A 12,196-nucleotide genomic window follows, 5' to 3' on the forward strand; every position below is an offset into this window, starting at 1 on the left:
CTCTTACCTTCTGTCCTTACACGTGTCTCTCCAATACTCCTCCCAAACCGATTATTGACTTTGTGACGTACTTAAAGCTTCTTGTACATGCATGGGAATATTTTGTCCATCCGGGGTATAATCGTAAATTTAGTCTCCCTGTTATTTTTGGTCAAGCTAAAAGTTAATTATTTGACTCAAATTCCTAATTTAACTTTATTGTATAATTGAATGTGTTTCATCCGTAATAACATTGTGTTAATCATGACAACAATCTTATAACATACACTAATATATAGATATATATATGTATATGCATACTACTTTTGTTTGTTTACTAATTTATAACTAATATAATTATATTAAATATAATTTTATTTTATTTTAAATTCTTAAAATATATATTTATTCAATGAAACAATTTATTTTAATAATTGCTAATCTTATAATAATTAAAATAATAATGTACAATATAGTAAGTAAGTTGATTATATATTAATTAAATATATGTAATACACTATGTATATGTTAATTCAATTAGTGCACATAAAAAAATTAAATTAATATTATATTAATCAAATATATATATAAAATATTTAACGTATATACTAACTAATTAATTTGGTATACATGAATAATTAAATTAATAATATATCATTAAATCTATTAAATTATATTAATTAAATACGTGTTTAATATAAATTAAATTAATTTAAAAATAATAATTTTTTTTTATTATCGGCCAGCATAAGGCCCCAGCCCAACAAGTAATGGGCCTTTGGACCACCAGCTAACCGAACAGCATATCGTCTACGAAGATTCTTTTCTGACGTCAGAATCCAGTAGCCTATTGCCACTTTAATCGAAATAAATTCCTCTACAACCAAATCTATGGTAAACTCAAAGTACTCATGCAGGTCATACAGTACTTAAAGCCAAAGTCAACCAAATCTCAAATGTACAACCTAGAGCTGCACAAATTCGGAACTTGGCAAGTTACGTGGGCCCCCATTTACACATTTCCACGCTTATAAGAGCGAAGATATTTTCCTCCGCACTCATCAAAGCGAACTTTAAACCCTAGCAGCCTCCGTGCTCTCTCTTCTTCGTTGGTCGTCTAGTTCACTCGCTAAACCCTAATACACACTTCTTAACACAGAGGTATTCCCATGGCTCTCCTTAAGTTATACGGTTGTTTACATATGCTGTGCTTTTATACATAATGTACAGTGTTGTTGAAGTCCATACGTACTGTGTATCTTGCGCGTGGTTCACAGGTTAAATGTGTTCATATGCTGTTCTCATCGTTATGTCTACTGTGTTTTCTGGCGATCCGTTTGGCTCCGCAGGGTTAACGTATTATAGCGATGATGAATATGAAATAGAGAGTAGTATCAAGTGTGAAAGCTTGTTTTCTTACCTTTACATTTTCAGCAACGGCTTGTTGAAACGTTAACATTATACACGAGTTATGTTATCTAGTTTAAGAACGGATAATTGCTCTCTGTTGGAATTTTGGCCTTTCTTCGACATAAATTTTATGTCAAATCGGTAATATTTCAGTAAGTTTTCTTGATTAGTTAAAATTTGAACCCTGTTTTTTGGATATTATTGTCTCTTTTTAACTATGTTAGAGTTTAATGTTTTAAATTTTGCGTGTTTACAAATTTTTTTATCTGATATTAGAGTATTGTTTTTGGTGTTAAAGGTTATTTTTAGCGGTTGTTGATCATTTATAATTGTAGTATAGTCTTGGTGAGTTTAGATGTATAAACTCCATGCTACTTGTAGACCTATTCTCTCGCTGAGATGGTCTGATTTATTATATGTCTGTTGTAAAGTGTCTTGACCAATTTAAACAATAACCGCTTTCTAATTTTCTGAGTAGTTGTTTTTGCTGTTTGAGACTGGAACGTTTTCCTATGATTGAGTTAAGTGTGTGGGAGGACATATGTTGTGGTACTAGGATAAAATGATTACCAGAAAATCAGGCATGCTTGATCTGTAGGTTTCCGACTGTGTCTTTCCTTACTGCTTGTTATCTCTTTTGCTCATATTTTTTTTTTTGGAATTTTTAACTGCAACTGGCACAATAAATTGATTTTTTTTTGGGTGAATAGTTGTATGTTTGTAACTAATTGCCCCTTTTGGTTCTCTTTTTTTTTCCCTGAAAAATCCTTTTTTCTTCATCTTGCCATCATGGATTGGTTTCAACTCCCCCCCCCCCCTTTTGTCTGTGGTGGATAACATGAGAGTATGTCTGCAGGAATCAGATGGCCTTCTGCAACAAACTTGGAAATCTTGTGAAGCAGAGCATTTCCCAGAATGGGCAAGTTCCAGTGGCATCATTACTTAACTCCATTCGTTGTTTTTCATCCTCAAAACTTTTTATTGGAGGTATTTACTTATATTGTTTAAAGACTGAACGCTGCTTATGATACTCGTACCATTTTTTGGTCTTTGATTCATGTTATACGTGTCATATCAGGTCTTTCATATGGAACTGACGACCACTCTCTAAAGGATGCATTTTCTGGTTTTGGTGATGTGACTGAAGGTGGGTCTGTATATTAGCTGCTGGAATTTATGACATTATTAGCATGCCTGCTGAATCAATCTTCATGTTTTTGAAGCTTGTAATTTTGAAGTCACTATCACCTTTTCATTACATTAATACATTGCCAAGTTTAGGCCACAGGCAACTGTACCAGGATTTCATGATGAAGTTAGTTTATCTATAATTTGGTTGATGTCCGAGTATGCAATACATAAGCTGGAAATGATACTATTGCTTCCTAACTTGAGCTCATTTATCTTCTCATCGGTCACCTTTTTTGTTCCTCAATGTAGGATGTATATGTTTGAAGAAGTTTATATCAATTACTCTTCTAAGTCGTCCAATAACTCGTTATTATTATTTTCCATGGCTGCTAGTGGCTAGCATACTTATTCTTTATGGATATTTCTATCTGCAGCAAAGGTTATTCTTGATAGAGACACTGGAAGGTCCAGGGGTTTCGGATTTGTCACCTTTGATAGTCAGGATTCTGCAAGCTCAGCCCTGTCAGCCATGGATGGCCAGGTTTGCATGAGATTTAATTTTTGGAATTTGCTATCCATGTGCCGTGATTTTTATTGACTGTTGCCTACTGAAATTTCAGGAGCTAAATGGGCGGAATATACGCGTGAGTTATGCTACTGAAAGAACTAGTCGTAGTGGGCCTCGAACTTTCAGTGATGATCGTAATGGAGACAGAGGCTTTGGTTATTAAGAAGTTGTTTTCTTTCCCTATTATCTTATGTTTCCCCATAGCTTGGTCTCAGCAATTTTAATTCAATTTTCTCTGTTTACTAAATCTCAAATTGGTTGCTGAACCTAAGGAGAACTATATGCAATGCCCTTTTTGGTTAGTGTTTGAGCCAGTTAATAATTTATGTATATGTTTGGCTTGCAGGGTTAAGTCTTTAGCTGGTTATAACTAAGTTTTGCATTTCCCATTGTTGTGACATCGAACCATAATCAAATGTATTGACTGGTATGATTTACTGCAGGTAAACAGCGGGTTGTGTGGCCAAGCTGTATGATAATGGCTGTTGACTGTAAATGGGTTATTCATTCCTTAAAAGTCATGTCATATTGAGGTGCATGCAGGCTATTTCTGCTCCTGTACGACTTATATGAGGGGTAGATTCTGTCCAGAAAACACACTTTTATTCTGGTGGCCTTTCTTTTTTTTTTGGTTTGTGTTGGGTAAACTTATAATTGTTTTGGCAAACTAGGTTTGTTATCTAGGTCATCTATTTTTATTTTCGTATGCTTTCTGTCTTATGTGAGAGTCAGTTCTCTTCATTCCCCCATTATTTCTTTAGTAATCAGGCAGTTCCGAAAGGAAAACTGCATTTGGGTTACGGAACTTGATAGCAACTGGAACCTTGACGTTCCCAAATTGGAATCCTTTTTGGTATTTTTGGTTCTTGATTCCGAAAATCCAGGTGCTGCTTGATATGAGGTGTAGTTGCTTAAGCATTTTGGTTTTGAAGATGTTGTGTAGCTGAAGTTTTTTCTTCCGCTGACCATGTCATGATTTATGGCACTCTCAAAATAGATAATGCCCAGGCGGATGAGCGATAGTGATTGGTTGGGCAAACGCTCAATTCAAAGCGAAATCCAGTATGAGTTAGAAATAAACTCAGCCCATCGCGTAACAGTGTCTTTGGATGATAAAAAGCATCTTTTATTAAAAGTTTGATAGAGTTTCTGTTTAAATACTGAGTTCAGAGGCTTACTTTGCAGGCCACATTTTGGGTCAACATTAGAATTACATTCACGCCGAAGTTAGTAAGTTTATAATTTATTGATTCAGTTTTGCAGAAATTACTTAAAAAAACTTAATTTATACGATTAAGAAATTTTTGTGTCCGGAAAGATTTTCTAAATAAATTTATCAATGAAGTTTGTTTCAAATATATCATCTAGCTAACATGGAATTTTTGAATCAAAACGTTCAAAGATTGGAATTGATGGTTTATTTCATGAAGTTCAACGAATCAATCAATGTATTACGGTAATTGAAGTTTAATTTTGTTTTTCCCTGTTTCGATAATACCTTCCTCTAAATACCATGATTTTATTTTTTAATAATAATAGAATATTAACTACAAAACATCTATATTAATTGGCCTGTCTAATTATAAATCAGTAGTACCAACTTAGATTGTTGTAGTTTCAAACTTGGGATGGTTATCTCTAGCAGATTCCACGTCCCTTCACCTAAGATTTGTCGCTAAAAGAAGCAGCACAAAGTTTTGCGTGCCGAGGAAGTAAATATAATAAGAATTGGACCAAATCCCGTTCGTCTTTTTGACCATGGTATTACAATATTTTTCTAAATAAAAAATTATATTACATTTATTTATCAATAATAATACATCAAAGCACACGTCTTAACTCTAAACCACATTAACTGTTAATTATTAATAATAAATCAACTACCTAATTTTAAGAATGATTGAATATTAGTGTAATTAAAATTAACAACTAAACTATAAAAGAAGTATGACTGGAGTATATACATATAGGACCGGGATCTCCGTGTATGTATGTCTGTATATATTGCTTGCATATAATTGTCTCTTTAAAAAAAAAAGAGGCAAGGAGTCTCTTCAAAGAGGTGGGTGGGTAGAAGAATAGCATAGGTTTTTTGTAGTGTCATTTTCTTGAGTGATACTCAAAAGGTTTATGTCTCGTTAAAGTTTGCGCTAATCCTCTACTAACAACACATCACGTTCTACTTAATAATTGTGCTCCTACTTTAATATTGCATTACATATAGTCTACATATATATATATATATACACACACACACACACACACTATATGCATATACTTTATGTATAGTTGTGAGACTATATGACCCCTCACTTTAGCATTTGTAGAGCTCTCCCTCTAAATATATATATACACACACAAACACACTTAAACATATACGTATATAGGGTAAATCCTCAAATGAAAAAATTATTAAAAATAATTATATTATATATGAATTTACAAAGAAATTTAAGATAATTTGATTTATATAATATATTATTTTACCATTGATTATGAAACATATGTTAGAATGGATTATTCTGGTTGGTTATTGGGATAAAAATAAATTAATTATCGGCCTTTATTTAAAAATAATAAGGTATTAACATTTTAAGAATAAAAGCTCTGACTTCTATAAGTCAACAGTTAATGCTACGACATGCATGCATTCACGCATGATAATATTATATATACTGTGTGTATGATATATCAAAGGCATATGTAACTCCGTTGTTAAGTCAACACCCAGATTAGTAGGGTTACACAATGTTTAATTTAATAAAATTAATAATTTATTTTATTATATTTTTAAACAAAAATAATGTTTTATAGTAATTAGATTACATTATTTATAATAATCATGACGATTTAAAAATATAACTTAATATTTTTTATTTATTTTTTTTAAAAGTCAACAAACAGAATGGCACTACTGATATATATATATATACATGTATAATTAATTTGAATGAATGTGAACCCCATTATGTAAGTTGAATATTGGAATATTCATTGCACCGGCTTTTATTTTTTGGAAATAAATGGAAGAAAATCAAAAGAAAAACTGATAAATTAGTAATTTAATATTATTTATAAATCAAAGTATATATTTTTTTAAAAAAATTAAATAATACTGAATTAAATTTTCTACCAAAAAACGTACTACACAACATGTTGCCACCCATGTGATGGTGTACATTCATAGAACATGTACATATACATCTACGTATATATGTATGTATAATATACACATTATCATGCACAATTGCATGAAACAACAAGACATTCATCAATTAAACTGGTCTTTTTTTTTTTTTTTTTTCTTTTGATTTGATAGGAAGGCATTATGTTTTTCCCTATTTTACCCGACATTATTGTTATTTTTTAATCAATTTTGAATTTTAATTTTTTACTCATAAAAAACCTAATCCAATTTATATAAATTAGGAAGCTGGATTTCGAAATCTCTTTAATCTATTGATAAAAAAATATAATACTTACAAAAATTATTGTATAAAATGCAAAATTTTGCTAAAACAAAGCAAAAAATATGGAGAAATGTCCCGATTCGAGAAACCCTAATAGGGTTTTCTTTTCTATCTCGAACTTACTTTATTAATAGAAAAAAAATTTATATAAATGGACAAAGACTCGGTATATATTTATATATATACATGAATTTTTCTCTATATCATGAAAAATAATAATCCATGCATGTAGGCATACACAATACACACAAGGCTATGGTGAGATTGCATAATCCATTCAATTCGAACTCTCTGATAAAAAATATTTTGATACAAAATTATATAATTATAGCATGATCTTTGAAACCACATTAAGTTACTTTAGGATCATCCAAACTCCATATTCTAAATAGATATAAAAATATTTTATATGTATGTGCGTGTTGATGTATTATTTTATTTATGTTACTGATTTTTTGTTTATTTATATTAAGAAAATTTTATTTTATGAATATTATCTGCCCGTTAATTTTTGCTAAATATTTAATAAAAAATTAATACTATAAATAGCGTATGCTCGTAATAACATATAATTTATATATGGGGAAGTAAAAAATAGAAATGGATGAGAGTAATGAAGGACGATAATTTTAAACGTAGAAAAACATATTAGAAGTTAAAAGGCAGATATCTATTGGCATATTGTAGTGCCAATAATTTAATTAATTAAAGTGATTAATGTTTAATTATTTTAAGATTTAAATTAGATTAAAACGGGATTAGGGTTGTAACATATTATTAATTTGTAGTGTATTTAAGTGTAAATTATAATTTCATTATTGATGGTGTATTTATTCTAATTACTATATATTTTAAAAGAAAAAATTTCATATATCCAAGGAATCCAATGAAAAGTATTTCAGAAGTATTTATTTAGGTAAACGTCTGTGTAATCTTTTTCCCATTTTTAAAAATAAAATTAAAAAATATATATATAACTTGTAGTGATTATATATCAATAATGATTTTCCTTTTTTTACTTCATGCCCAAATCACTATTTGAAGAGATAAATCTTTTAATTATATACAAGATATATATATATATGTATATGTATATATCATCATAGAAGTCATAATTAAATGGCTTGAGAAAAATTAAATAATTAATGACTAATTATGATTAAGCAGGGAGTGCGAAAGGAAACAAAATAACAAATTATAAAATAAGGAAAAATAATTAAATAAAGACAAAGGGGAAAGAAGATTCTTGATGCCATGATTGATGATCAAATCACAATGTTTTACTTTTTATTTTTATTTTTATTTTTTTTTCATTTTGACATTAATCCAACGGCAGAGATCTACATCCTTTCCGGCAGACCCCACCACATTATTAGGCCTCCAATCTCACAGATCTACACTTTCACTTTTCATCTTCCCTTAACACTTCTCTCTTCACAGTTTTATCTTCTATACCCAAATCTATTTCTATATGCTACAATCTTCAAATAACAGCTGCTGATACAATTTGATCCAACGGCCATCAACAACTCTAGTATTAGATACCCAATCAAATTCAAGAGAAATTAAAATTAAAATTATATCGAAGAGAAAAAAGAAAAAAAAAAAAAAAAGGAAATAAAAATAAAAACCAGCATGTGATGATGGTGGTGAATGGTTGTGGTGATGTTCTGGCATCTAGGCGGAATCGTCGGTGTTGTCAATTTCCTTTTTTACCCTCGGATGAATCCCGTAATAACTAACGTACCACTTGACGAATTTTCTTAACCCGGACGCCAAATCGGTGGTCGGTTTGTATCCGAAATCTCTGAACGCCAAGCTCACATTGGCGTGCGTGTACGGAACGTCGCCGTTTCGGGGCATGGTGATTACGTGGCGCTTCGCCTTCGTGTTCAACAAACCTTCGAGGATAGATACCAGTCTTCCCACCGGAACCGGCGCAGTGTTGCCGAGATTGTAGATTCTGAGCTGAGCGGGTCCTCTTTTCTTGCCGCCGCTTCCGGTGCTTTTCTCCGCCGTGTCCAGCGCTCCGAGGCACCCTTTCACGACGTCGTCAATGTAGGTGAAGTCACGCGCCACCTCCTTCTGGTCATGGGTCTGGTAGACATCAATCGATTTGCCTTGTAGGATATCTTTGGTGAAGAAGAAGTAAGCCATGTCGGGTCTACCCCAAGGGCCGTAGACGGTGAAGAATCTGAGTCCGGTTAGGGCAAGCCCGTAAATATGGTTGTAAGTATGGGCGATTTCTTCGCCAGCTTTCTTCGTGGCGGCGTAGAGGCTCGCCGGTTGATCGGTTCTGTGAAGCTCGGAGAAAGGATTCTCTGTGTTTAGGCCGTAAACGGAGCTGGAAGAGGCCCACACGATCGACGGCTGAGGATTAGCCGATTTCGCTACTTCAAGCAGACTGACGAATCCCGCCACGTTGGAGCTCACGTACGACTGTGGGTTCTGCATGGCGTAACGAACGCCGGCCTGCGCCGCCAGGTGGAGCACGTGGGTGAAAGGCACCACGTCGAAAAGTTTTGTGAGCAAAGCGGCGTCGTTTAAGTCCCCTTCAACGATGAAGATTTGGTGCTTGGCGAGAAGCTTCTGTCTAGCCCGTTTCAGCGACGGGTCATAGTAGTCGTTGAAGTTATCAAGCCCCAAAACACCATCCCCACGCTTCTTCAGCGCCAAGGAGCAGTGAGACCCGACGAATCCGCCGGCGCCGGTGACTAAAACCGAGAACCCGTTGGGCCGGCGAGGTGTAGACGAGTGACGGACCCGCTTCTCCCAAGCGGCACCACCGAGGGATGAAGAAAAAAGAGCGGTGGATAAGAAGCTGTGAGGGTGGGCATGGTGGTGGTGATGGCCGGGATTATCGGAGAGCGGCGGGTAGTTAATAGTGAAGAATAAGATCAATACAAGAGCAATGAGCAGAGTAACACGAAATAGAAGCTTCGACGAAGCATTTAAGAGCTTGGTACTGTGAATCCTGCGGATGTAACTGTTATACCGCTCAAGCTTTAAGGTTTTGCTAGTGTCCGGCGGCGGCGGCATCGTTTAATTTTGCTTTACTTGTCGATTTCTGTACAGTTCTGGGTATCGACAGTCAGATCGAGCCAATAAAAGAGGAAAACGGGAGAGGAAGAAGAAGGAGAGTACGATGAAGGACTCAATGTGGGTACTTGAGGTACTCTTGAGCCCTGAAGCTGAAATGAGAAGGGAATGAGAAATATAAAGGAGGGAGGAAGCAGAAGGAGAAGAAGGTAGGTGTTGGTTGGAGGCCACTTTTCCTTATTTGCTCTTTTTAATTCGCTTCTTCTTCACTAGCTTCCAGATGTAAAGTTGGGGTAATCAATATTGGGAGGAGTTAAATTCATAAAATGCCCTTAATTTTCACTATAATTACAATTTTATCCTTACATTATCTAGTGGGAAATTGCCAGCTTTTTTCCTCTCTTCAAAAAAAAAAAAAAAAAAAAAAAAAAGAACTATACAAACACGCTCAAAATTATAATTGATAAGAAAACATATTATAATTTAACACCATAAAATTCTTCAAACTTATTTTAAAAAATTAAGATTCAAAGTCTTCCACCCATTATAAACAAATTAAGATTCAAATTATTATTATTCTAAAAATACAACTCGTTTGAAAGTTGTGGGCAGTCCACTACATTTCCCATACAGTTGACCCTGTAAAACTAAATCTATATGTATACATTTTTTTAACTGTAATTAATGAACTCTATTACCCAGTGGAGGTTAGTTAGGCTTATAAAAACATTATTATATAACAAAATTAATTTCTTCAAACAAGATTTAATGCGAGTATATTTCACGTCCCGTGGTTAATGTACCCTCCAGTGCATAATATAATCAACCGGCTTTGACTCGTGCTGTTTATTTGATTATTAATTTAAGTTTTAAACATTTACTTATTAAATATGTATTATTATATATATATATATAAATATATGTATGTGTGTGGGTGGGTACATATGCAATTGCCGCGTCGGTGATCCGAATGGTCAGTCAAAAGCATGAGCTGTGAGTTGGAATTTTGTAATTCTTGTTGTCTGGATTGAGTGCTATAAGTAATACGAAGAAGCCTCTATTTCTGATCGACTTTTACTTTTATTTTTTTGTTTTATTTGGGCTTTTTTTTTATTATGAAAATTAATTACCAAAAATAAATATGCTACATTAATTAAAATTTGTCGTCATTAATTTGGCAGATCTCTAATTTCTACTGCCATTTTATTTCTCAAATTTGTTGGTTTATTATATATATATATATATAAACAAATACTTTGAGTAATTGGACATATAATAAAATTCCAATTTCAGGAAATTTTAAAAAATATATGTATTATTAGTCATCTATCATTAATTAATTTTTCAAAAAATAATAGAAAATATATAATTAAATATAAATTTAATGAATTAATACAAGTATGATGATTAAACACATAATTTACATTTTAAATGGAAAAAATCTTAGAATCAACGTGCGGTTAAAAAAAAAAAAAATGTAGGTTTGGATAAGTTCATGGGATTTTATGATTTGACGACAAAAAAAGAAATGTGAAAACAATGACTGTGACGGAGAGGTTTTGGCCGCAATGGGTCCTCATCCGTCGCTTTAGCCTTTTACATATGTATGTATGTATGTATGTACGTATGTATATGTATATATTTATACTCGATGTGGGGGAAATATAAAAAGGAAGGCTCTTTAGGGAGGCAAACCCTAATTTTTCCACCATTAATTTCCACGAGAACTTCAAGTACGTTTCTTTATCACGTTCACATGGGAAGAAGTAGATTGATAAAAAAAAATATACTCGCATACTTACATGTGTACGTATACTTATATGTATATGTTTTTAGTACATGGTAATATATATTGATTTTACTTCAAGCAAGTAATAGTCGAAATTAAAATTTTTTATCTTAAATTATTAGTCAAATAATTACATGACCAAAATTTATTAAGTTTATATACACATATATATATAGGAGTCCATATTTAGTAGTATGTCTTATAATGGATAGAACAAAGTGGATATGGTAAGGGAAGCCTAATTTTAGTACTTAAAAAAAGAATTATAACATTAAATATTACAACTACTTTTGTACTTGTAATTTTGTTTTAAGTAGCCTTCAATTTTTCTATTTTTTTTTTAATATATATATACACATAACGTATATGAACATATTTAATACATTCAAATATTTTATATTTGGACTAGTATTTTTTTTTCATATATATATATATATATTGTCCTTTTAAATTCATAAAATCCCACATAATATGTACTATAGAATTTGTTTTACATGGATGTAAAATAGGAAAGTGTGACATCCAAAAGATAAAGTCAATATATATATATATATCATTTTGTACTAGAATGATTATGGTAAGTTAGAAATACTTGTACTATTTTTATTGGGTGTTTGTATTTATTTGGTCTATGTTAGGGCCCATGTGTATTTAATTATTCTAAACAAAAGTGGGCCATTTTTAAATTGAAAATTAAATGAGTGACCACAATTTTTTAGATACATAATATTTGAAAATTAGTAATTATTATTTAAATACATATTTTAAAAGTCTTAGATAAATTATCAAATTAGTTATTATAATTATCAC

At 32.1% G+C, this 12,196-nt stretch overlaps 2 protein-coding genes across 2 annotated transcripts; one reads left to right on the forward strand and one right to left on the reverse strand.

The window, feature by feature from the left end:
• Positions 1-1,016: 1,016 nt before the first annotated feature.
• LOC110807956 (glycine-rich RNA-binding protein 2, mitochondrial-like) lies at positions 1,017-3,944 on the forward strand. Its single transcript, XM_022033271.2, has 6 exons — positions 1,017-1,140; positions 2,246-2,376; positions 2,468-2,536; positions 2,955-3,061; positions 3,141-3,254; positions 3,532-3,944. The coding sequence occupies exons 2-5, from the start codon at positions 2,253-2,255 to the stop codon at positions 3,249-3,251; spliced, it is 411 nt and encodes a 136-aa protein (XP_021888963.1). The 5' UTR covers positions 1,017-1,140; positions 2,246-2,252; the 3' UTR covers positions 3,252-3,254; positions 3,532-3,944.
• Positions 3,945-7,816: 3,872 nt separating this feature from the next.
• Positions 7,817-9,842, reverse strand: GAE6 (UDP-D-glucuronate 4-epimerase 6). The gene has a single exon (XM_022033270.2). It carries the CDS (start codon positions 9,595-9,597, stop codon positions 8,236-8,238), a length of 1,362 nt encoding a protein of 453 aa, XP_021888962.1. The 5' UTR covers positions 9,598-9,842; the 3' UTR covers positions 7,817-8,235.
• Between the last annotated feature and the right edge of the window lie 2,354 nt (positions 9,843-12,196).

This window comes from Carica papaya, chromosome 3 (assembly GCF_054855325.1).
Source record: "Carica papaya isolate Zhongbai chromosome 3, ASM5485532v1, whole genome shotgun sequence".
Classification (NCBI taxonomy): Eukaryota; Viridiplantae; Streptophyta; class Magnoliopsida; order Brassicales; family Caricaceae; genus Carica; species Carica papaya.

Coding starts and splice junctions, on each gene's coding strand:
- LOC110807956 (XM_022033271.2), top strand. CDS start 2,253: ATGGCCTTCTGCAACAAACTTGGAAATCTTGTGAAGCAGAGCATTTCC. Junction 2,377..2,467: donor CTCAAAACTTTTTATTGGAG/GTATTTACTTAT, acceptor GTGTCATATCAG/GTCTTTCATATGGAACTGAC. Junction 3,062..3,140: donor TGTCAGCCATGGATGGCCAG/GTTTGCATGAGA, acceptor CTGAAATTTCAG/GAGCTAAATGGGCGGAATAT.
- GAE6 (XM_022033270.2), bottom strand. CDS start 9,597: ATGCCGCCGCCGCCGGACACTAGCAAAACCTTAAAGCTTGAGCGGTAT.